This window comes from Hemiscyllium ocellatum, chromosome 3 (genome assembly GCF_020745735.1).
Source record: "Hemiscyllium ocellatum isolate sHemOce1 chromosome 3, sHemOce1.pat.X.cur, whole genome shotgun sequence".
In the NCBI taxonomy this organism is placed as follows: domain Eukaryota; kingdom Metazoa; phylum Chordata; class Chondrichthyes; order Orectolobiformes; family Hemiscylliidae; genus Hemiscyllium; species Hemiscyllium ocellatum.
In genome coordinates this window covers 90,610,581-90,636,903 of record NC_083403.1, presented here as the reverse complement: position 1 = coordinate 90,636,903, position 26,323 = coordinate 90,610,581, and the positions used below count along the sequence as shown (strand labels likewise).

Genomic DNA, 26,323 nt, shown 5'->3' with positions numbered 1-26,323 from the left:
AAACCTCAGTCTATCCAGTCTGTCTTCATAACTGAAATTCTACAGTCCAGCATAACCTTAAACTCTATGCCTTAGCTGATAAAAGCATATGTCTTCTTAGGTCTTAGGTCCTCTGTTGTTTGTAGTATATATAAACGATTTGGAGGAAAATATGGTTGGTTTGATTAGTAAGTTTGCAGATGACATGAAGATTGGTGGAATTGCTGTTAGTGCTGATGATATTAAATGATACAACAGGATATAGATAGATTAGCGACTTGGGCACAGAAATGGCAATGTAGTTTACCTCTAGACAAATGCAAGGTGATGCATTTTGGAGGATCAAGTTCAGGTGTGAATTATATTGTAAATGGCAGAACCTTTAGGAACATTAACATACAGGCAGGTCTAAGCATGCAAGTCCACAGTTCTCAAAAAGTAGCAATGTAGGTAGCCAAGGTGATTAAAAAGGCATGTAGCATGCTTGACTTAATTGTGGGGCATGGAGTACAAGAGTTGGCAAATTATGTTGCAGCTATATAAAAGCCTTGTTATGATTTTGGAGTATTGTGTGCAGTTTTGGTCACCACACTGTCAAAAGGATATGGAAGCTTTGGAAAGGATGCAGAGAAGGTTCACCAGAACGTTGCTTGGTCTTGAGGGCATTGACTGAGGAAAGGTTAAAAATGCTAGGATTGTTTTATTGGAAAGATGACGGCTGAGAGGAGTCTTGATTGAGGTCTCTCAAATTATGAGAGGCACAGATAGGTTGGATAGTCATAAACTTTAGTCAGAAAGCTTCAATTACAAGGGGAAACAGGTTCAAGGTGAGGGAGGAAATGTTTAATGGACAGGTTTTCATGCAGAAGGTTGAAAGAGCATGGAACACACTGCGAGAAGAGGTGGCTGAAGCAGGCACATTTGCAGAATTTAAGAGGCATCTGGATGGTTACATGAATGGGGAGGGAATAGAGGGATATGGACCAAATAAGGGCAAAAGGTTGTTTTTAGTTTAGTTAGAGCATGATGATCGGCACAGGCTTGGAAGACCAAGGGCACTGTTCCTGTCCTGTACTTCTATTATTTGTTCTTAACCACTTTATACCTTAAGGAACTGGAGGGTTCATGCACACCAAGGTCCCTCTGATCCTTGGTACTTTGAAATGTCCTAGCATTCATCATGTTTTCCCTTGCCTTCTCTGTACTGCCCAACTGTGACACCTCACATTTATTTGGATTGAATTCCATTTGTCACTGATCATCCCCTCTGAATAGCCTACCTATAACCACTTGTAATCCATGGCCATCCTCCTCATTTGTGGCTGCCCCACCAATTTTTGTACTATCTGTTTCCTGAGGCTCTGCCAATGTTAATTTGATTTCAAGGCTGTGCACATTTCCAATGGATAGCCTTGATTTTCAAATTTAGTTGATGTCAATTTTTGATCCTGTGCTGTTTGCCAACCATTGACAAAATTGCCATTCCTTCCAGCCAGTATTGTCTCCATTTATATTCTCCAGGTACGTCTTGGCAAGATTAGCTGTCTGCATTCACAAATGGATAATTGTGTACCTTGATGGCTCAGCTTTGGCTCCAGGACTTTGTAGCACCAATATAGTGACAGAAGCCTTCTGCTTACTAATTTTTGTTTCAGCAGATTACTGGACATTGTTAACTCTGGCTTCTCTCATGCCATGTTCTGCCATGTTCATGGCAAACTGTGTCAAATATCACCTTTGGCAATGTCAACAACATATTGCCATTGTCTTCATCTTTTAAACTAAACACAAAACTTGTCTTGTAATGGTCTCTCTTGAAGTCTGTAAAATGTCAGTGAATGAACAACTTTTCAAAAGTCACAATTAAGTCTCCAAAGTACACTTGGATAATCTATCCCTTGTCCAAAAAATAGCTTTCTGCGTTCCCCATGGCTTTGGACTGGAGTGCTACTTAAACAGTGTCCTTCAGTTTATCAGAACTGAGCAACTAAACGTCTAAATTCTAATTGTGGAGGAAGGCCAATTTTGACAGTATTCAGCAAGAATTTTCAAATGTTGATTGAGGTTGGACATTCACAGGTAAGGAGATGGCTGGAAAATGGGAAGTCTATAAACGGACAAGTCTCCACCTGCTTCAAGAAAACCACCATCATCCCAGTACTGAAGAAAGCATGTGCAACATGCCTTAGTGACTACCGCCCAGTGGCTCTGATCTCCACAATCACAAAATGCTTCAAGAGGCTGGTCATTGCACATATCAATTCTAGTCACCCACCCTGTCTTGATTCCCTACAATTTGTCTACTGATATAACAGACCGAACCCTGCACTCATCTCTGGTACATCTGTACAACAAGGACAGCTACATCAGACTCCTGCTCATTGACTACAGATCCACCTTCAATAGAATTATCCTCACCAGACTGATGTCAAAACTTTGAGGCCTAGGTCTCAGCCCCACCCTCTGCAACTAGATCCTCACCTTTCTAACCCATAGACTGCAATCAGTGAAGATAGACAATTGCACCTTTTCCATAAAAACACTCAACACTGGAGCCCTCCAAGGATGTGTTCTCAGCTCCCTACTGTACTTCCTGTATACCCACAACTGTGTTGCCAATTTCTGAATGAGTGGCACCTACAAGTCTGCTCTCGACATCACAATGGTGGGATGGTATCAAATAATGATGAGTTAGAATACAGAATGGAGATAGAGCCCTTGGTGATGAGAACAACCTCTCTCCAATGTTGGCAAAAGTACTGATCATTGACTTCAGAAAGAAAGAAGGAGAACATACTGCCATCTACATCAATGAAGTGGAGGTTGAGAGGTTTGAGAGCATCAGGAGTGACAATAACCAAAACTTATCCTGGACTTCCCAAGTTGATGCAACATTCAAGAAGGCACAACAATGCCTTTTCTTCCTCCGGCAGCTCAGGAAATTTGGCATGGCTATAAGCACCCTCACTAACTTCTACAGATGCAACATAGACAGCATACTGTCCGCATGCATATTAGCCTGGTATGGCAAAGCTCAGACCAGGACTGTAAGAAACTATAGAAGGTAATATGCGCGGTCTAGACCATCACAGAAGCCAAACTTTCATCCATGGACTGCATTTACATGGTTCATTGTCACAGAAAGACTGCCAGCATCATCAAAGACGCATCCCACCCCAGTAATGCTCTCCTACAAACTCTTCCATCAGGCAGAAAGTTTAGAAATTTGAACACATGCACCAGCAGGTTCAAGAACAGCTTCTTCCCTGCTGTTATCAGACTGATGAATGCACTTTCTAATTTCAACTAATATTGATCTTGCCTAGCACTTGCCCTGTGCAGTTTAACCTATATGCCTCTCTCCAAATGTTTTTTCACCCTATGATGTGTATGTCCTTGCTTACATTGATACTGCTGTACTGCTCATTAAACAAAGCTTTTCACTGTACTTAGGTACACATGACAATAAATCAAATCCAATGAGATAACAAAAGTCCAGAGACAGTATGTTGTTGTCAGGGTGAAGGGCAAGGCCAATGGGTGTAGGGAATGCTGGATGACTAGAGAAATTGAGGTTTTGGTCAAGAAAAAGATATGTCAGGCAGAGATAGCAGCGATTGAGTGAATCCCTAGAAAGATGTAAAAGCAGTAGAAATATACATAAGAGGCAAATCAGAAGGGCAAAAATGGGAAATGAGAGAGTTTTGGCAAATAAGGCAAGAAGAATCCAATACAAATGCATTAAGGACAAAAGTGTAACTGGAGCCATAGAGTCAAAGAGATGTACAGCAAGGGTATAGACCCTTCTGTCCAACTGGTCCATGCTACCCGGATATTCTAAATTAATCCAGTCCCATTTGGCAACATTTGGCCCATATCCCTCTAAACCCTTCCTATTCATAAACACACCCAGATGCCTTTTAAAAGTTGTAATTGCATCAATCTCCACTACCTCCGCTCGCAGTTCAATCCACACATGCATCACCCTCTGAATGAAAATGTTGTTTCTTAGGTTCATTTTAAGTCTTTCATCTCTCTCACCTTAAATGTAAACCCTCTAGGGAAAATAGCTGACCAAGTATCCTAAATAAATTTAATTTCATTTGCCAGCACTTGGCTTATATCCCTCTGAATTCTTCCTGCTCATGAACCCATCCAAATGCCTTTTAAATGTTGAAATTGTCTCAACCGCCATCACTTCCTCTGGCTCATTCCATTCATGTACCACTATCTGCATGAAAATGTTGCCCCTTAGTCCCCTTTTAAACCTTTTCCATGTCACCTGAAACCAATGGCTTCTAGTTTTGGACTCCTCACCCCAAAGAAAAGACCTTGGCTATACAGCTTATCTATACCCTTCATGATTTTATAAACCACCACACCACCAGGTCACCATTCAGCTTCATTGCAGTAAATCAGTGCAGGGACTTCCACATGCAGTCTGACCAGTCCCAAAGCTGCTGACTGCCCACACCAGATCCCAGCCCAATAACTGTCTCCACTCTGCTTCAAGCCTCCAGGCTGCTCCACTCCAGCTCTCAGCTGCACCAGTCCCAGGCTTCCTGCCTGTTCTGCTGCATGCCTCCAGTCCGCTCTGTTCTGGCTCTCAGAGGCTCCAAGGTAAGCTTTCTTATCAGAAAAAAAACACTGTATAAGCTTAGAAAAAAAATGAGAGATTAGATTAGATTTTTGTATGGAAGAAGACCCTTTGGCCCAACAAGTCCACACCAATCCTCTGAAGAGTAACCCACCCAGACCCATTCCCCTCCCCTATATTTACCCCTGACTAACGCACCTAACACTGTGAGCAATTTAGCATGGCAAATTCACCTGACCTGCACGTCTTTAGATTGTTGAAGGAAACCAAACCACCTGGAGGAAACCCATGCAGACACGGAGAGAATGTGCAAACTCCACACAGACAGTCGCCCGAGGCTGGAATCAAAGCCAGGCCCCTGACGCTGTGACGTAGCAGTGCTAATCACTAAACAACCAGTGTTGAAGAAAAAGGGGGAGAAAAGTGGACGGAATGATGAACGGCTGAGGAGCCCAAATGCTGCCTACTCCAGTGCCACTATCTTGTTGCACCATCTCTGTAACCTTAGTGAAAAAATGAGTCAGTGTGTAATGGGGTCCGTGGTAATCACTAACAGTGGGATCAATAGGTATCAGTGGTCAATGGAATTATTGAGTATCAGTAGGCGATGTGGTCAGTGGATATCAATAGGCAATAGGGTCAATGATATTGGACTGTATATTATCCATATATATGTATGCCAACTATAAAGAAAAGTTCTAAAGAAAGGATCACAATTTGGGATTAACCAAAAAACTTAGAGGAAAGCTTCAAACTTCAGGAAAAAGCATTAACTTTACAAAGAAAAGTGACAGGTGAGATGGTTGTTCAGAATACAAACAGCACCAGAGAATGACTGAAAGTTTAATCAGGAATATGAAATTAGAGCATGAGAGGGGGTTATTTAATAGGTAAAGTAGTAAATAAAGTAAGTTGATCCTCTAGATAGTGAAAACTGAGATTTAATAGATAATATGAAATTTAAAAAATACTTTGCATCTATCTTAAAAAGGACAAACCATCTTCCTATTATTGCTCTAGGTTAGGCCACAGAAGGAGGGAAGAATTTAATGAAATTACAATCACAAGGAAAGTAGTGTTAAGCAAACTGAGTGAAGCTATGGGGTGACAAGTCTCTCGGTCCAGGCGAAGGTGAGGACTGCAGATGCTGGAGATTAGTCAAGATTAGAGTGGTGCTGGAAAAGCACAGCAGATCGGGCAGCATCCAAGGAGCAGGAAAATTGATGTTTCAGGCAGGAGCCCTTCATCAGGAATGAGGGGCTCATTCCTGATGAAAGGCTCCTGCCTGAAACGTTGATTTTCCTGCTCCTCGGATGCTGCCCGACCTGCTGTGGCTTTTCCAGCACCACTCTAATCTTGATTCTGATCTCCAGGATCTGCAGTCTCCTCACTTTCACCTAGTTGATTTTAACCTTACTGCGAATTCTTTTGCAAGGATGCCTACCTTGAAGAAGTTTTCCGCCACTCGCTACAAAGTTCTCAGTGAGTCTCTCTCTCACTGCAACCCCCAAGTCTCTAGGTCCAGATTAATTTAATCCTTTTCATAAAAGAAAAGGCTAATGAGATGGTAGATTGTTTAGCGTTAATTTTTCAAAATTTCCTATATTTAGAAAATGTTTCAAATTGAAAAGTAATAAATATAACCTCTCTATTCAAGAACAGAGGGAGGCAGAAAACAGAGAACTGTAAGCCAGTTAGATTGATGTCTTTCGGAGGAAGATGTTAGGATCGATCATTTAAAAAGTTGTAACTGGACACTTGGAAAAACTCAGAGTAATCAGGAAGAATCAACATTGCTTTTGCGGCAAAAAATCCTCTTTAACAAGAGGAGTAGACTTTTTTTAGAGAAGGACTGAGAATTCAGAAGAGCCTGTACTGTGATTGAATTTCTAGAAGGCTTTTTTTGTTCAAGAAAACAGAAGTTCATAATGCAGGGGTAATATATTTGTATGGATATAAGATTGGCTATCTGGCAGGAAACACAGCAGAAATAAATGAATACTGTGCCTCGTTGTACTGTCCCTATTTAAAAAAGGATGGAAAGGGGATGTAGAGGGGATTTATAAGAATACCTGGAATCAACAGGTTGTCTTTGGAGGAAAGATTCGGCAGATTAGGCTTGTTTTCACTGGAGTTTAGAAGAGTGAGGGATCACTCAATTGAAATAAATGAGTGGATACGGAATGGATGTTTCCTCTTGTTGTCCAATGAGAAGACACTGCATTTTTTAAAACATACCTTTATGTCAGAAATGAGGGGAGGATTTTTTACTCTCAAAAAGTTAAGTAATTTTGAAACTCTGCCTCAGAAGGCAATGGAGACAAGGTAATTGAATATTTCTGAGGTAGAGACATTTAGATAATTGTTAGGCAGGGAATTAAAAGGTTTTCTAGGGTAAATGGAAATACAGATTTTAAAACAGAAGGAGATCAGCCATGATTTTATTGAATGGCAGAACAAATTTGAAGGACCGAATGATCCATTTCTCTTTTTAATTTGTAAACTTGTAACAATTGAATTGAGATCAGTGGGTATCAGTGATGATAGGGAGGGAAAGTACTGACGTCCTCATTCTGGTTGGGTATTGGCAGTCTTCAAATAAAGAGTGGCTGGTAGCTGCTTTGTGTTCTTACATGGAAAATCAATCTTGGTGTAAGTACGTATTACGTTTTTAATTTATGCATGCCAAGGTCCAAACATCTATTTGAAGTATACAACATACATGCCACTTTTCTGACATGAGCAATATTTTGGGCAGTTAAGTTCCAGACTTAGAAAGGCCATTTAGTGTTTGTAAACTGGCATTGCACAGTGTCTCTGCCATAAACTGTAGCTCAAATGTATACTCCAAACATGGGCAATTCTCCCTGTCTCAAACCAAATCCTACTGTTTCAAATCCTGTTGTATCATTCACAAAGACGGCAAATATTAGATTCAATAAGTCGAAGCTAGAGACGTACCTGAAGGAAGAGGAAATAGAAAGCAGGTGAGGTGAATTAACCGGAGAGGGCTGAAACTTACGTGAAATATAGTGATACGTTGTAATTATTATTATGCAATTGAAATCCTGTTTGCCATTTCCAGCCTTGATAAACCTTCTGGCTAATCTCCGACACTCCATTAGTTCCAGTTGAATCTGTTCCAAGGGCTTTTGTCCTACTCCAGGCCACATCACCAGCCATTGATTCTAATAACTCTGCTCTCTCAGTATTATGCTTCATCATCTTACATTTCCCTATCTCTATGTGTCCACTCAAGCTAATTTATTACTTAATTGTCTAACCAGATAAACTATCCTCTGACTCATGGCTCTTGTCCCAAACTTCTGCCTCTCCACAAATACATAGCATTTGTGGAGAGAACACCCCACTTAAGATTCTACGTGTAAAACTTATATTCAGAATGGGAGAAAGAATTAAATCAGTGTTTTAAATTTAACAATACAAAGAGACTCTAAATAAGCTAAGGATATTAGAATGACAAAGAACTGGAGAAAATTTGAGGTAATTTGAGTCAACATAGAGTAGAATCTAGAAAATTTGCGATATTGAAACGCCCTCTCAAACCAAGATTTTATCATCCAGTATAATGATTTCCTTTGTCTCTTTTCCCTTGTGTCTAGAGTAAAGTGCTTTGAGTCATTTTTCAGCATTAAAGGCATGGTCAAATGGAAGCTGTAGCTGTAAGCTCCTGGGTAAGACTGGTGACTCCAGTGAGTATTTCCATGGGAGAGATGGGAAGGAAAATTATATTAGAAGAAAAGCTAGTCATTGAAATGGTTTAAGGTGATACCATGAACTAACAGCTGACATGAGAGGACTGATTTTCATCAGGAGAACTCCAGTTTCCCAACCCATGCTTCATGTGAGTGCCGTTCTTTCTTGAAGCAGTCAGTCACCAGGTTAAGTTGAAGCAATCATTCAGCAGAATAGTTCCAGCTGCACTAAGTGCTATTGTCTGTTTCAGTTTATTCCCTGGGATGAGACTGGGAGCTGACAGTCAGTTCAGTGAATTCCTCGATGGACTGGGACCTGCACAACTTGTTGGGAGACAGACATTAGCAACACCTGCCATGGGTAAGTGATGATGGTCACCAGAATTGCATTGAATATTATTTGCAAACTTTTTGACCAAATAGACCATGGGAGCTTATTTAAGAAGCATGAGAGAGCCAGGTTATTTTAAATTTAACTTAGTAAATATTTTTGTACATATGGATCAAAATTCTGTGTGTTTTGCCTCGTCATTCTCAGTGATACATTTTGAAAGTTATTTCGAGAAAATGTTTTTTGTTGACCTTTTCAACCTTGTTGTATTTGAGTTTGAATGTCCTGATAATTAATAATTATGCATAAACAAATAAGTGGTGCATTGTGTACAAATGAGGCATTAGTATAGAGTAAATAGAATTTCTTCTTGAAGTGCTGTCCTGTCACTCAGCAATGCCATGCACATATTTTCCCCATGTTAGACAATCCCAGATTTTGGATGTAGGTTTGCTCGCTGAGCTGGAAGGTTAATTTCCAGATGTTTTGTTACCTTACTAGGTAACATCTTCAGTGGACCTCACGCGAGGCAATGCTGAAAATTCCTGCTTTCTATTTATATGTATATATTTATATTTATGAACTCCATTGTTCATAAAAAATGCAAATGGAAGGAAACTGAGACAGACAAGTAAATTGCTGGAAACACACAGTATCTGTGCAAAGAACACTAAGTTATGCAAGACGGCCAGAAGCTAGAGTAGATTCTAGTATAGATTCCCTACAGTATGGAAACAGGCCCTCCGGCCCAACAAGTCCACACTGAGCCTCCGAAGAGTAACCCACCCAGACCCTATATTTATCCCTGTCTAACGCTCCTAACGCTACGGGCAATTTAGCATGGCCAATTCACCTAACCTGCACAACTTTGCATTGTGGGAGGAAACCGGAGCACCTGGAGAAAACCCATGCAGACAAGGGGTTTCCTCAGAGACAGTCGCCCAAGGCCAAAATTGAACCCGGATCCCTGGTGCTGTGAGGCAGCAGTGCTGACCACTGAGCCACCGTGCCGCCCCAGATCGCTACAGGAGAAAGGAGAGGCCGGGCAGATGGGGAGAATGCAAACTAGCGTCAGCCTTTACAGGTTTAGGGTGGTCAGGGTCGCTTTGTGCGCTGAGGAGTTTAAATGTGAGGCGGTTCGCTGGGGTGGAGGAAGGATCCGGGCGGTTGTTTATTTGGTGGGAGTGAAGCTGTTGGGAGAGGGTTGTTGGGACATAGAGCATCGTGATAGATTCAACACAACCCAATTCCAGGAATACTGCAATGAGGAACTCCTCTTCCATCTCCCCAAAGCTTGTCCACCATTTGCCAGATGTGTGCAGCTCCAGAACTCTTGAATGGCATCCTGAAATAACTGCACAGAGGCTGGTATCCCATCATCAGGTCACCCTTATGCAGTGCATTGGCTATGACCAATGAGCTCAAAGTTAGTCTGTGAATTTGGGAGATTCTAAATCCCCTGTTTACATTTTTAATTTTTTTTAGGCAGTTTGAATCTCTTAGTTATATTTATTTTTCGTTTTCTAATTTTTCTTCTCATTTCAGCGCTAGTTTTCCACAGTACCCATGTGTGTGTGTACGTGCAAAATCCAGTGAAAAACACCAAGTGAAAATTTCACCACCAGAAACATCGCCCAATGAACCAGTGATAAGCAATGCCCAGCATGAGCAATGCTTAAGTGAAAAAGGGGAAGGGGTGGGTAGGGACTAAAACAAAACAGAATTGGAGGAGGAAACAAAGCACTACATCCCCCGCAGTGCCCACCTGTCCCGAAAGAGTCACGTGTTTTTTTTGTCTTTACCAGGAAGTAAAAAACACCCAAATGGCCAGTGACAAGCAGTGCCCTTCTCTTTAGGGGCAATGCCTATGAGAACGCAAAAATGAAGGGGAGGCTATGGAATAAATCAAAATAGAATCGGAGGGGTGAATAAAACACTCCATGGCTCACAAGGCCCACCTTTCCCTGAAAACCTCAAGAGTTCTGGTAGATACCGTGTGCTCCTTCTCCAGGAACACCCAGGCCTGAAAGTGGAGCAGACAATCGCTCCACAGCCTGCTGCCTGGGCCTGTTTATGGCCAACCTGACCAGGTCCAGCAGCAGACTCACATGGAGATTCTCTGAGCTGGCCTCCCCCGCTGCACCAGATGCCTCTTGTTCATTTTTTTCTTTTAAGAAAGCTAATTGAATGCTATCCTTTATTGTGAAAGGACTGCTGAAGCAATAGGATGTATTGCTTCAGCAATATAAGGCATTGTTGAGACCACTTCTCATACACCGTGTGCATCTTTGATCTCCTTATTTAGGGAAAGGTATAAAAGTGTGCTGGATTCAGCTCAGAGAAGGTTTACTAGATTGACACCTAGAATGGGAGAATTATCTTATGAGGGAAGGCTGGACAGGCTGCTTGTTTTTCTTGGCATTTAGATGGATTGAAGTTGTTACAATTTTGAACAGTATTGACAAGGTAGATGTAGAAATCATGTGGGGGAGTCTAGAACTGCAGGGCATTGTTTTAAAATTAGCAGTCACCCTCTCAAAACAAAGTTGAGGGGATTTTTTTTCTCTTGGAGAGTAATTTATCTGGAATTATTTATCACTGTTGAAGCTGTGTTAAATCTATTCAAGGCTAAGCTGGATGGTTAGCACTGCTGTCTCATAGCACCAGGAACCCAGGTTTGACTCCAGCCTTGGGCGACTGTCTGTTTGGCATTTGCGCATTCTACCCATGTCTGGGTGCCCTGGTTTCTTCCCACAATCCAAAAATGTGCAGGTTAGATGAATTGGCTATGCTAAATTGCCCATAGTGTTCAGGGATGTGTAGGTTAGGTGCATTAATGTGGGTTTGGGTGGGATACTCTTTGAAGTGTTGGTGTGAACTTGTTAGGCTGAAGGACCTGCTTCCACACTGTAGGGATTCTATGATTTTTAATCAGAAAGGTGATCAAGGATTATGAAGAAAAGACAAAAAAGTGTTATTGAGGATTACCAGATCAGCCATGATTTCTTTGAAAGATAGAGTCGGTTGTATGGACTGAATTACCTATTTCTGCTCCGATGTCTTATGATCTTACGAAGTATTGTTGATAAAAAGACACATGTCAGCAAAGCTTGTCTTGCACACATCGGAACAGGCACACACAAAATAAAACAAATTTCAAAGGGAATGACAGTTTACACTTCGTGAGAAAAGGCAATCTATACTATTGGTATGCAGACTGAAATTACCGCACAGTAGCAATTATTTCATCATCAAGTCACTCTTGATTTACACGTGTACAATATAGTTCAGCCGGTTCAGAGTCAATCCCCAGAACTGAGAAGATTCGAAGTCCCCTGGTTTTATATTTTTCTCCTTTTTGTATTTACATTGAAGTGCTTATTCCTCCCCAGCACCCATGTTGTGTGCGCGTAGGTGTAGAACACAATGAAGAACAACGTGTGCAGAAAACCTTAATGGCATTCCAACACCAACAAGAAAAGAAACACCCAAGTGAGCAGTGACAAGCACTTCTCATCGAGGGCAATGCCTACATACCCGAAAAAGTAAAGGGGAAGGCAGGGATTAAATCAAAATAGAATCAGAGGGGGAAATAAAACACTCCGTACCCGGCGGTGCCCATCACTCCTTGAAAACCTGAAGGGTATTTGTAGACACTAGATGCTTCTTCTCCAGGGACACATGGGCCTGAATATAATCATGGAACAGGCCCTAATGAACCCCTTCTCTGCCCACTGCCTGGATATATTTATGGCCAGTCCGGCCATCCCCAGGAGCTGATCTACAATGAGATCTTCTGACCTGCCCTCTCCCCTCCGTACCGGGTGTCCAAAGATCATGAGCGTGGTCGAAGTGCAACCAAAAACACAAAAGAACATCTTTAAGAAAACTAAAAAAAGGAGTGAAGATGCCCGTATATACCCACTTATTCATTTATTTATTGGCCAGCTCAAGAGCCACTTCCCCACAAACAAATAAAACCAAAAAAAGTCCCCACAGTAACACTGGTTATGGCTAGCCAACTCAGAGTCAGTCCTCACCTAAGGAGATTGTAATCTCCTTATTTTATATATATATTTTTCTTTTTTTGTCCCGTGTTTATATTGGTCAGTTAGTGTTTCCTGATTGGCCACGATTAACAACAATCTGAGTCAAGAATGTCATAGTCAATGAGCTACATCTCTTCCAATCAATATACATTCCATCTGCTAGTTTTAACATGAACCCTTTTCACCGTCAGTACACAGAGTCTGCAATGTGAACGAGTTGACAGAATACACCGCAGTGCTTTTATTTTCTGTTTTCATTTTAAGTTTTGAATATTTGTAATAGTTTATTTTTGTCTATGTTCTGTTAATTTTTAATTTGATGAAGACCTCTGATGGTGAGACTTGCACTAATATTCAGATTTAACTACTTTGCCTCTAATGTAACTGTAAACCTCATTATCTTGGTGTCATTATGAGAAAGTGTTCTTCCATTGTTGAGAAATCCCTCAGATCTCCTGTGACACATTCTTTCCTACATCAATCTGGGTTAATAAAGGTATGAATTTTAGTTGAGATGAATCCTATTGCCTGGTCAATTTTTGGTGTCTGTCAGGATACATTAAAGATACATTCTTGAATTTTGGACCTGGGAATTTATCTATCTTCAAAGTTTAAATATCTTTTGTTTTCTTAGGTGACATTCAGATTGGGATGGTGGATCGGAAGGGACAGTTGGAAGTTGAAGTGATTCGAGCCCGAGGCCTCAGTCAGAAAACAGGCTCAAAATCTCTCCCTGGTAAATAAACTGAACATCATTTTATGTCTTCGCAGGTTCTGGATGCACTGGACCTGGAAAGGCTGAACAGAGACGGTGTGAAGCAAGAGCAAAATTCACCTTAATGTGGGAGGGATTTTGAGAAAAGAAATTGCAGAAAAGTGGCTTAGCAAGGGCTAAGATGGTGCACACATTAGCTACAGTCTTAAGACTGGAACAGTCGAATGGAAGTTTTATGTCAGTTAGTTATATTCCAAGCAATAATTCTTGGTTGATAGCCAGAAATTTTACATCTGATTGCCATTTAAGACCTCTGAATACAAGCTAGAGAGTAAATTGCATGAGTATGAGGCGAAACCATAGACCATAATAAATAGGAACAGGAGTAGGTTGTTTAGTCCTTTAAACCAATTTCATGCTTGATCCAGTGCTCCTCATGTCCACTTTCCTGCCCTTTCCCCGGAACCCTTAATCCCCCTACTGATCAATAATCTAACTATCTCAACCTTACTGCAACTTTCTGTGGTAAGGAGTTCCAAAGACATCATCCCTCTGAGAGAAGAAATCCCTCCTCATCACATTTTAAATTGTCATCCTTTAATTCTGAGACTAGACTCTCCCATGAGGAGAAATATCCTCTCAGCATGTACCTTGCCCTGAGGATATGTTATGTTTAAATGAGATCATCTCACATCCTTCTAAATTCTCATGAGGCCAAATCTATTTAAATTTTGCTTCTAAGACAATCCGCCCACACCAGTGAAACTTCCTCGAACTTCTCCCAGTGAAATAATATATTTTCCTAAATAAGAGACCAGCACTCCAGTGGTGGTGTCACCACCACCTAGTACAGTTGCAGTCAGACTTCGCCACAGTTACACTGCAACAAGGATGAAAGAAAGGAAGACAAGATACAGGAACCTTGGATGGCAAGCGATATTGAAAGATTAGTCAAAAAGAAAAAGGAAGTGTATTTGAGGTTTAGGAAACTGAAATTAAACAAAGCTCTTGAGGAGAATAAAGAAAGCAGAAAAGAAATATGAAATTAGGATGTCTAAAAGGGGGCAGGAACTGTTTTTGGCAAGTAGGATGAAAGAAAATTCCGAAATATATTACACATACATGAGGAACAAGAAGGTAGCTAGGGAAGGAAAAGAATTTATGTGTGAAGCCATAGAAATTGGATGAAGTCCTTAATAATTACCTTGCATTGACATTCACCAAAGAGAAAGTGTGCATTGATACTATAGGCATGCTGATATTAAGGATATTAGAACAATACAGCGCACATTTAGCTGCATTGAACTCCATTTTCCACCTCTAAGCCCAATTCTGCAGTTTATCCAAGTCCCCCTGCAACCTGTAACATTCTTCCACACTGTCCACTACTCCATTGACTTTATTGTCGTCTGCAAATTTACTAACCCATGTCCAAGTCATTTATAAAAATGACAAACAGCACTGGCACACCATTAGTAACCGGACTCCAGGTTGAATATTTTCCATCAACCACCATCTTCTTTCAGAGAATCAGTTTCTAATCCAAACTGCTAAATCACCCTCAATCCTATATCTCAAAAAAAACTCAGAGGTTTGTGAGACACGACCTGCCCTTGACGAAACCATGTTGACTATTTGAAATCAAATTGTTGCTTGCTAGATGATTATAAAACTTATCTCTTATAATCCTTTCCAAAACCTTTCCTACAACAGAAGTAAGACCCACTGGTCTACAATTGCCTGGGACATCTCTGCTGCCCTTCTTGAACAAGGGCACAACATTTGCAATCCTCCAGTCCTCTAGTACCAAACCTGTAGAAAATGACGATTCAAATATCAAAGCCAAAGCTGTTGGGTGTCTTGAAAAATGTTAAGGTAGATAAGTCTATTGGTTTGATGGAATCTATCCAGGATCCTGAAGGAGGCTAGAGAGGAGATTTCTGTATCCTGTTTAGCCACAGGCAAGACACAAGAAGACTGCCAAATAGCCAAACTTGTTCAAGGATAACCCAGGAAAGTTGTTTAAGGATAACATGGATAAGCCAGGAAATTACTAACTAGTCAGTCTTACATCTGTGATAGGGAAATTATCGGAGAAGATTCTTAGAGACAGGATCAACTCACATTTGAGAAGAATAGACTTATTAGTGATAGTCAGTATGGCTTTATGTACTGAAGGTCTTGTCTTACAAACTCGATTGAGTTTTTAAAAGCAGTAACAAAGATGATTAAGTCACATGGCACCATGTAGACAGAAAATTGACTGATCATTGAGGTCAGAGGATAGTTGTGGAGGGGTATTTGACTGACTGGCATTCTGTGACCAATGGTATTCCACAAGAATCAGTTCTGAGACTTCAGTTTGGTCAGTCCAAGCAGTGACAGCAGCACAACAGAGTGAATCTGGGAGTGAACAGTGGCTGGAGTAGCAAGATAAAAACCTGAGGAATGGAGACTGAACCAAAGTCAATCCGAGCAGCAACAGTGACGGCATCAGAGTGAAGGAGAGCGAACCTGGAGTGTTTGTAATCTTGTGAACCCTGTGCCAATTATTTCATGGGTTAGGTCATAATCAGAGGTTGTTATCTCATTGGTTCTGCTTTCTAATTTAGGCCTTAGCTGCTTAAATTCCATCAGCAGAGCATCTTTCCTTATGCTTTCAATAAATTCGGTACCTGCATGGACCACAATAATTAGATCTTTCTCCTCCCACCCCATGTTACTCTGCGGCCCAGATAAGATATCCTGAACCCGAGTACAAGGAGGGTAACACTGCCTCTGGGACTGTCAATTCTGGCCACAGAGCACAGCATCTAATGCCCTGACCATACTATCCATGATTACAATTTCATTTCTCTAGTCTCATCTCTCTGTTCCATAGTGCTATGGTCAGTTTATCACATCCTGCCTACAACCCCCACTCTCAGGTAGCAAGAACCTGAATTTTGTTAGGCAGACCCAAGGGCTGAGGCTCCTGCAGCATTTCCTCCTGGATCACTCAACACACCTCACACATAGTTCCAGCATTCTATCCCTGACTATAACTGAATTCAATGTAGTAAATCAAAAGATGTCCCTGCCTCCTGAAACATAGCACTGTCAAAGCTCAGACTTCAGCTTATCAACCCTGAGCCGGGATTCCTGTATCAAAACCTAATACAGACATGATCACTGTGGACTACAATGGGATTTCCCAGCTCCCACGTCATACAGATGTTAATAAAATAGCCTAGACCCTAATATTTTCGTATCTTAAAGGTAGATGTGAAGTGGGTGTTCTAGATGTGATAGAACTGGTCAAACCACTTGGCGTTAAGCAAAACACAATTTATTTAAACACTATAGCTAAGACACAAGCAAAAGAAAGAGGAATTTAAAATAACTAGTGGAAAATTTAACCAAATACTTGGTTCAGTATTTATTACCAATTATCTGTTCTCATATAGTACCATCCCATAAACACACCCCTTGACAAAAACCTTTTTGTCAAACCTTTTTGTCAAAATTCAAACACAGATTCTCTCCTCCAATTGGGGAGGGAGGGGCAATATTTGAGAGAGATTTCAGAGAAAGTCACAGTTAGAAATCATTTATTGAAGTTTGCAACCCTTCTGTGACCCAAATATCTTGCAATTGTTGTTATAACTAAAAAAAACTAGCAAGCCTGATCTGGGAGAAATGGCCACTCTCCTTCCATTGTCACAAAAAAACCTGAAGGCCACTTACATTATTGACTTAGGCTGGCTGACTAGCCACTTCGGCACCTCTGCCTTTACAGCATCTTTTCAAAAAGACCCATGACAAAATGGCATTTTTAAAGTGACAGCATCATCAGACCTCCCTACTTAAAAGAAATAAAGGATCAATAGCTTCATTTTAAAAGTCTTAGTCTTCCTCTATTTGTACATTTCACAACTTCATTCTATTTCTGTCCATTTACTCCTTCCACCGAATGCCTCTGTCTTTCTTCATTCAAGTTGTGGCGTGTTGGCAATTGCATTTTGTCTTCCTACCATGTGTATAGTTTTCAAATTGAATGGCTGCAATAATAAGCTCCATCTAAACAGTTTGGAATTTTTTGTCCTGAAATTTCTCCAAAAACATTAATGCATTATGATCTGCATATACAATTATCTCAGACACTTTACTGGCAGAATAAATGTTGAAATGCTGTGATGTTTCCACCAAGTCCTTCCCAATCATGAACTGTTTCTGTTGATGAGTATTTAACTCTCTGAAAAAATATATGATAGTTCACTATGGCAGTGGTTAACACAACTTCCGTCTGCCATCCACTGAAATAGTCTGCACTTCTGCAATAAGACAGTTATTCTGCAATAACTACATTGCTAAAATTTGATATGAATTTCCAATAAAACTCAATCCCAGGGCTCTATTCATCAATGATATGGGAATAACTTTTGTTTGCACAAGTTGTGTAGCCATCTGTCAGGCAGAGGTGCTGAAGTGGCTCTTAACATGGACCAGAAATGTGACTTGGGCATTAGTTAATTAACTCTCAGCCAGGTTTATCACCAAGCCTGCCTCCCAAATTCGATGGAGTAATTCTGATAAATGCTGCAAATGTTCATTCCATGTGTAACTAAAAATTAGCAGGTCATAGATGTACACCAGACAATTGGATAATCCAGACATGGATTTATTGGTTAAGTCTTTGAAGTGTGGCTGGCACATTTTTTTTATAACAAATGCACTCTAAATTAGTATAGTCCATTCAGTGTCACAAAAGCCAAAATGATCTTTTGCTCTTTTGTATAAAGGTGCCTGCAAGTATCATCTAAGTAGTCCAACTTAGAAATAAGTTGCTTATCCCACCTGACAGAGATGTACAGCATGAAAACAGACCCTTCGGTCCAACTTGTCCATGTCGAACAGCTGTCCTAAATTAATTTACTCACATTTTGCAGCATTAGGCTCATATCACTCTTCATGGTTTTGAAACTCAATCCCTCTACTAAAAAAAGCTAACAAACCGTATCCCTTCTTAACAACCCTAGCAACCTGGGTGGCAACTTTCAGGGATCTATGAATCACCTCACACTTCTCTGCATTAAACTCCATTTGTCACCTATCAGACCAGCTCTACAGCCTATCAATATCCCTCTGTGACCCACAACATCTATTCACTTATAAAATGATAAACAGCAGCAGACCCAAAACAGATCATTGCAGCTAATAACTGAACTCCAGGATGAACACTTCCCATCAAACACCACCCCATCTTCTTTCAGCTAGAAAATTTCTGATCCAAACCACTAAACCACCCTCAGTCCCATATTTTGTGCAATAGTCTACCATGGGGAACCTTATCAAACACCTTGCAGAAATCCATATACACCACATACTTTACCCTCATCCACCTGTTTGGTCACCTTCTCAAAAAACTCAATAAGGTTTGTGAGGCACAACCTACCCTTCACAAAGCCGTGCTGACTATCCCTAATCAACTTATTATTTTCTAGATGATTATAAATCCTATCTTTTCCAACCTTTTCCAATACTTTACCCGCAACCGAAGAAACACTCACTGGCCTATAATTACTTGGGTTGTCTCTAATCCCCTTCTTGAACAAGGGGACATTTGATAACATCCAATCTTTTTATCACTATTCCTGCAGACAATGATGACATAAAGATCAAAGCACAAGTGGGCATAGCTTTAAATGGAGGAGTGATAGATATTGGGCAGATGTCAGCGATAGTTTCTTTACTCAGAAGTAAGGGCATTGAACTTTCCCTAAAATTTGACGCAGTCCAAGTATGTGGTCTCAGAACTCTGACTCACCAATTTCTCCTTAATTAATTCTAGTGGTCCTCTCATCTCATGCCAAAACCTAATTCAAATGGACTGGATTTAGTCAATTCACTTGGTGCATCCCTTGACTCCACACACAACTTCCCACTACTATCATTGGTTAGCCCTAATTTTACTCTAGTCATTCTTTTATTCCTGATATAACTATAGGGCTTTGTTGTTGTTATCTACCAACAACTTGGCATGTCTCCTCCTGGCTCATCTTAACTCTTTCTTTAGGTCTTTCCTGCTCTCAAGTGCTCTAACTGAGCCTTGACAAGAGATTCAGCTTCGTTAATAAACCACGGCTCTCGCGCTCAACAACTTCCTCCCTGCCTGACATATTTATCAAGCTGTTCCTTGAATAAGCTCCATATTTCATTGTGCACATCCCCTGCAGTTTCCTTCCCCAGCCTATGCATCCTAAATCTTGCATAATTGCATTGTAATTGCCTTTCCCCCAGCTATAACTCTTACCCTGGAGTATATACCTACCCCTGTCCATCGCTAAAGTAAACAGAACGGAATTGTGGTCATTACACATTACTACCTAAAATTACCCTACACACTACTCTTCCATTATTTGTTGCTCATCGCTACTGATGTTACTATCTATAATAAGTTATGTTCTGATTAAAGGAAAATAGAAAGTATATTTTAGAGATTAAAAACTGAAAGAGTAGTAGGAAATTAAAAGCAGAAACAAATTAAGAAATACAGATGGAGGGCCAAGGAATGTGTGTGATGATGCTGTCGCTTTAAAATGGTTAAAGAATCAGCAAGGTTAAATAAAGGGAGAACTCGCCATTTGGATGCAGAACTGCCTCAAAGTTGGAAGTCAGTGGTGGTGGAAGGTTGTTTTTCAAACTGGAGGTGTGTGCCACAGGAATTGGTGCTGGGTTCATTGCTTTTCATCATTTATATAAATGATTTGCATTTGAACATAAGAGGTGTGGTTAGTAATTTTGCAGATAACAACAAATTTGACATTTAGTGAACACCTACCTCAGATTACAACGGGAATTTGATCAAGTTGGTAAATGGGCCAGGAGTAGCAGATGGAGTTTAATTTAAATAAATGTGAGGTGGTGCATTTTGAATAGGCAAATCAGAGCAGGATTTATACATTCTGAACAAAGAGACCTTGTAGTGCAGGTTAATAGTTACTTCAAAGTGGAGTCCCAAGTAGTCAGATCATGAAGACAGCGTCTGGTATGTTTGCCTTTATTGGATAGTTTAGGAATATAGGAGTTGAGAGGTCAGGTTGCAGCTGTATGGAACATTGGTTGAACCATTTTAGGAATGCCGCATGGAATTTTAGCAATCCCTGATATAGAAAGGATATGGTGAAAATTGAAAGGGTTCAGAAAAAACTTACAAGGATGTTGTCAGGGTTGGAGGGTTTGAGCTATAGGAAGAGAGTGAAAAAACTGAAGCTATTTTCCCTGGAATGTCAGAGATTGAGGCGTGACCTTGTAGAGACTTATAAAACCATGGGGAGCATGGATAGGGTAAATAGACGAGACATTTTTTTCCAGGCGGGGGAGTCCAAAATTGGATGGCATAGGTTTAAGGTGACAGGAAAAATATTTAAAAGGGACCTAAAGTAAACGTTTTCATGCAGAGGGGTGCGTGTGTGTGGAATATGCTCCCAGAGGAAGTGGTGGAGGCTAGCACAATTTCAATATTTAAAAAGCATCTGGATGGGTCAATGAATCGGACATCTTCTGAGGGATAGGGGCCGAATGCTTGCAAATGGGATGAGATTAATTTAGAACAGCTGTTCAGCATGGATGAGTTGGTCTGAAGGAATTGTTTCTGCGATATACATCTCTATGGTTTTTAAAGGCACATCTATTTTAATTTCATTTTTTTTGCAGCTCCTTACGTCAAGGTCTACCTGTTGGAGAACGGTGTGTGCATAGCCAAAAAGAAGACAAAAATTGCACGAAAAACACTCGATCCACTCTATCAACAATCATTACTATTTGAAGAAAGCCCACAGGGTAAAGTCTTACAGGTCAGTATTATTCAGTATGATGGATTTGGGTGGTGGCAATTCCTTCATTCCTGCCAACAATGGAATATCTATTTGAAATTCTCCAAAACTATAAAGTGCTTACAAGCAAAATCCCAGTCGCTCTTATAATTGGAAGGTGTGGCAAGTGTAACACTGTCTTCGGCACAGTGGGAGGGGGAGTTGAAATGGTTAGCCATGGTGCAGGTGTCCTAAAGCACGCTGTGAGAAGGCGTCCAATCCCCCTAATGCAGAGGAGTCCGCAACGGGAGCAACAGATACAATAAATTTCATTGGTGGATGTGCAGGTGAAATTTTGATGGATGTGAAAAGCTCCTTTGGGGCCTTGGATGGAATTGAGGGGGAAGATGTGAGTGTTGGTTTTGAAATTCTGGCAGGGGAAGGTGCCTGGAGGGGAAGGTGGGTTGTTGGGGGGGAAAGTAGTCACAGAGGGAGTAGTCTTTGCGGAAAGCGGAAAGGGGTGGGGAGGAAAATATACCCCTCCCCACCCCTTGGTGGGGTCCATTTGGAGGTGGAGGAAATGGCGGCGGATGATGTGATTTATGCGGAGGTTGGTAGGGTGGAAGGTGAGGGTTCAATCTTTGTTGCAGTTGGAGGGATGGGGTTTGAGAGCGGAGGTGCAGGACGTGGATGTGTTGGAGGGCATTTTCAGTCATGTGTGAAGGGAATTTATGGTATTTAAAGAAGGAGGCCATCTGGTGTGTTTTGAGGTGGAACTGGTCTTCCTGAGAGCCAATAGTGAATCCCACCCTATCCTGCATTTTATCATGTCTAATCCATTTACTTTTCACTGGACATTATAGGGAAATTTAGCGTGGCAATTCATCTAAACTACACATGTTTGGACTGTGGGAAGAAAATGGAGCACCCAACATACATCCAAGCAGAAACAGGGAAAACATGCAAGTTCCACACAGATGGTCATCCAAGGTTGGAGTCAAATCTGGGTCTCTGGTGCAGTGAGGCAGCAATGTTCACCACTGAGTCACCATATCATTCTAGAGAATCCAGTCCCGCAGTCCTCAATCTTTCCTCAGGCAATTCTACCATCGCAGGCACTCCCTCTATAGCAAGTATAGAAGAGGTGACCAAGACTGTACACTTCATCAGGCTCCCTACTACTGCAGCAAGACATCTTTATTCCTGAACATGAACCCTTGAAATAAGAGCTCTCACGGACCGGGACACCAGGTCTCCTTGTACACCAACAACCTCTCCACTTTTCGGAAACATTCTGTCTTCTCTGTCAAGATTCCATCTGCCACCCTCTGACCCAATCATTACTTAGTCTTCTTGAAGCCTCCTTAGATTCCCACCATTTGGGTCATCAGCAAATTTATCCATAATACATATCCTCACATCCAAGTCATTTACAATGATTGTGAATAATGATTTTATTCTTCTATCTGCATTCTGTCTATTAACCACTTCTTAATCCATAACCGTACATTATCTCCAATCCTATCAAAAATGATTTGATAATTAAATATATCATGTACTTCTTTACACCTTTTTAAGTAAACACCTCAAAAAAGTCCTAAAAGGCCTGTCAGACAGGATTTCCCTTTTATAATTTATGTTGACAATTTTGACGTTATTTTCTAAATTTCCAGTTACCACATCCTTTATAAAATACTTTAACGTTTTCCCAGCTTTTCAAACAGGCATCATGAACTAGTGCCAATCTCCTGCTTTCTTTTCCCCAACACTTTTTCTGTCCAAATTATCGTGGCGGCTCAGTGGTTAGCACTGTTGCCTCAGACCCAGATTTGATTCCAGCCTCGGGCGACTGTCTGTGTGGAGTGTGCATATTGTTCCCATGTCTGCGTGGGTTTCCTCCCACGGTCCAAAGATGTGCAGGTCAGGTGAATTGGCCATGCTAAATTGTCCACAGTGATTGCACAAAGTTATCAAAGTCAGAAGTTTAACTGAAATATCACAGAGTAATAGAGTCAATAGAGACTGACAGCATAGAACAGACCTTCCTAGCTTTCCGTACACACTTATCAAAAACAAACACCAAGCTAATCCCATTTGCCAGCATTTGGATAATATGCCATGGCATTGTGGCTGCACATCGAGTTTTTTTGTATGAGACACAGTGAAAGACACAAGGTGCACGAATCTTTATTCAAATTTCTGCCACCAGGAAGAAAGGAAAGGCCAGTGACATCAAAGAGCAATGCTGCGTGATCAAACAGTGAAGGGGAGGGCAGGGATTAAATCAAGATAGAGTTGGGGGGGAAATCATGCACTTCACTCCCTGCGGCACCACCTCTCCCTGAACAACTCCAGGGTGTCAGTGGACATCGCGTGCTTAATTACTTTTCATATGCTGTTGAAGATTTCTGGCTACAACAGCCAGAGGGAATGAGTTCCAATCTCTGATCATTGAAATCTCCATCAAGGGAAACACTGTCTACCCTATCTATTGCTGTCATAATTTCATGCATCTCAGTTATGTCCCTTTTGAATGCCCTCTGATCTAAGGAAGAGAACCCCAGTTTGTCTCCTCTGCACCCTCTCCAGTGTTATTGCATCCTCCAAATTGTGGATTTCAGAACTGCACACAGTACTCAAGTTGTTGCCTAACTAAGATTTTATATGGTTTCAACATAATCTCCCTGCTCCTAAACTTGGCAATTAAAAGCAATTATCCCCATATGCTATTTTATCCACTTAAGGGAAAAGTACATGCATACCAAAGTCTCCTTGATTCTCAGTACTTCTCGGGGTCTTTCTGTTCATTATGTTTTCTTTTGTTTTGTTTGTCCTGTCCAACTGTTTCACCTGAAATTTATCTGGGTTGAATTCCATTTGCCACTGATCAGCCCATGTGACGAGCCCATCTTATATTCTCTTGGAAGCTAAGGCTATTCTCCTCACTACTTACCACCCACCACCTCTGTATCATCTGCAAAATTACAGATTAACCATTCAAGTCTAAATCATTTATATAGCAATGGGACCCCATTGTACACCATCTTCCACTCAGAAAAGCACCCCTCAACCATCACCCTCAGCTTTCTGCCAATCAAGCCAATTGAAGATCCAATTTGCCAAATTTCCTTGGATCAAAGGTATCTCATCAAAGGTTTTGTTGAAATCAATGTAGCCTATATCAAAAAAGTATTGCCCTCTTTAATCACTGCTTTAAAAAATTGGTTGCAACCTCCCCTTAAGAAAACATTGCCTCTCGAAATGCAGATTAATTCTGTCAATCAGAAATGTTTACAGTAATTTCTCCACTACTGATGTACTACCCTGTAGTTTTCTATTTTATCATTTGTTACCTTCTTTTGTTTTCCATTCTTTTCTCTACCATGAAATATCATAGAATCTCTACTGTGGAAGCAGGCTTTAAGTCCATGCCTCTCCACTAAACAGCATTTCCCAGACCTATCCCTTACCACCTTGCCCCCACTGTATCCCTTTAATCCAGCATTTCCCATAGCTAATCCAAAACCCTGCACATTCCTGGACACAATGAGCAATTTACATTTCCAATCCACCTAAACTGCACATCTTTAAACTGTGGAAGGAGACTGGAACATGCAGAGGAAACCATAGGGACAATGTGCAACTTCACACAGAAAGTCACCAAGGCTAGAATCACAGATCTCTGGTACTGTGAGGCAATCTTGCTAACCACTGAGCCCCTATTATAAATGAGGATATAAATGAGGTTAAACTCTTTATAATTAACTCCTGCCAGAAGCTTTACATTCCGAAATCCTGCATTCCTCCTACCAGCAGACTCATAACAAAATGTAATTCATTAAGCTGACATCATAACATGCCCTGTTATTTTTCTTTAAAATGAGCATATTGCATCATACTTCTGCTCCCTTCTCCCACCTTCCCTCCCAAACCTCTATTTCACTCTTTCTGGTTTTTTCTGGTGCCCTGTTGTGGCACATTAAAAGCAATTTAAAGCCATCCACTCCAACAAATAACTTTTGAAATGATCAATATTTAGCTGTACTCCCATTTTTAGTGAATACTTGTATTTGTAATTGGAATGGGTTATGTAAGACAAAGACTCCGTTAAAAAATGCTTCTGGACCATGCTTTATCTTCATCTGCATTCAAAGCTCACGAACAGTAAATTAACAGTTTAACATTTTAACAATATGCCATCTTGTTACTCGAATCACAAACACACATTTAATGGCGGTCATGCACACCAAACTAAACATAGGCCTCTGACTACAAGATCATAAGTTTGCTAAATTACAGTTATTCAAGTACATATTAGAATCTGACTTTGTCTCTCCTGTTTCATAGGTGATAGTCTGGGGAGATTATGGCAGAATGGACCACAAATGTTTCATGGGTGTGGTACAGATTCTCCTGGAAGAGCTTGATCTATCCAGCATGGTGATTGGTTGGTACAAACTGTTCCCAACATCTTCATTGGTGGAGCCCACCTTGACTCCCCTTACTCGCAGAGCTTCCCAATCATCTCTTGAAAGTTCGACTGGACCTCCCTGTATAAGGTCATAATGAAACACGAAGTCACCAACAGGACAAAAAAGCAGAAGCTGACCACAAATATGATCAAAATCACTGCTGGAGCCAGACAATCACACTTGTTTTGCCAATAGTACTGTTTCAAAAAAAAATAGGGCTTCATAAATCCTAAAACAAAGTACATATGTGTATGCATTTATATATGTATGCTGGCATGAATTGGCAAAAACACACTACATTAAATGCTAACTGGAAACTTATATATTAGTGAAACTGAGTTTGTGTTAGAGACTAAATGAATGAGACCAGAGATGTGAATTTTAAAAAGTTCAATATTTCGAGTATATAACAACAGAATGGAGAAAAACATCAGTCTGAAAAAAAAGGATGGAGTTGTTTATTCATGGTTCTGTAGAAACTATACACATTTTTATTCTCTGCACATATTTCTTCAACCCACTGTCTATTGTAATGGAGCTAACCGCCTCCTCCCACCCCACCCTGATGCGGACAGAGACCTTCTACTAAAGGGTACTGTTATATCTTTGCGAGCCTCAGCTGTTCAGCAGCCACAGGCTTTGGTGGAGTGTTTTGACATTACTGGTTCCCA

At 40.8% G+C, this 26,323-nt stretch overlaps 1 protein-coding gene across 3 annotated transcripts in view; it reads left to right on the top strand.

The window, feature by feature from the left end:
- LOC132833499 (regulating synaptic membrane exocytosis protein 1-like) overlaps positions 1 to 25,823 on the top strand; it is a 786,224-nt gene extending 760,401 nt beyond the window's left edge. For all 3 annotated transcript variants that reach the window (XM_060851848.1, XM_060851830.1, XM_060851839.1), the window contains 4 exons: positions 8,544 to 8,653; positions 13,307 to 13,408; positions 21,083 to 21,222; positions 25,528 to 25,823. In XM_060851848.1, coding sequence (XP_060707831.1) covers positions 8,544 to 8,653; positions 13,307 to 13,408; positions 21,083 to 21,222; positions 25,528 to 25,746 — 571 coding nt within the window. In that variant the 3' untranslated portion in view covers positions 25,747 to 25,823. The remainder of the gene's footprint in view (positions 1 to 8,543; positions 8,654 to 13,306; positions 13,409 to 21,082; positions 21,223 to 25,527) is intronic.
- Positions 25,824 to 26,323: the final 500 nt, after the last annotated feature.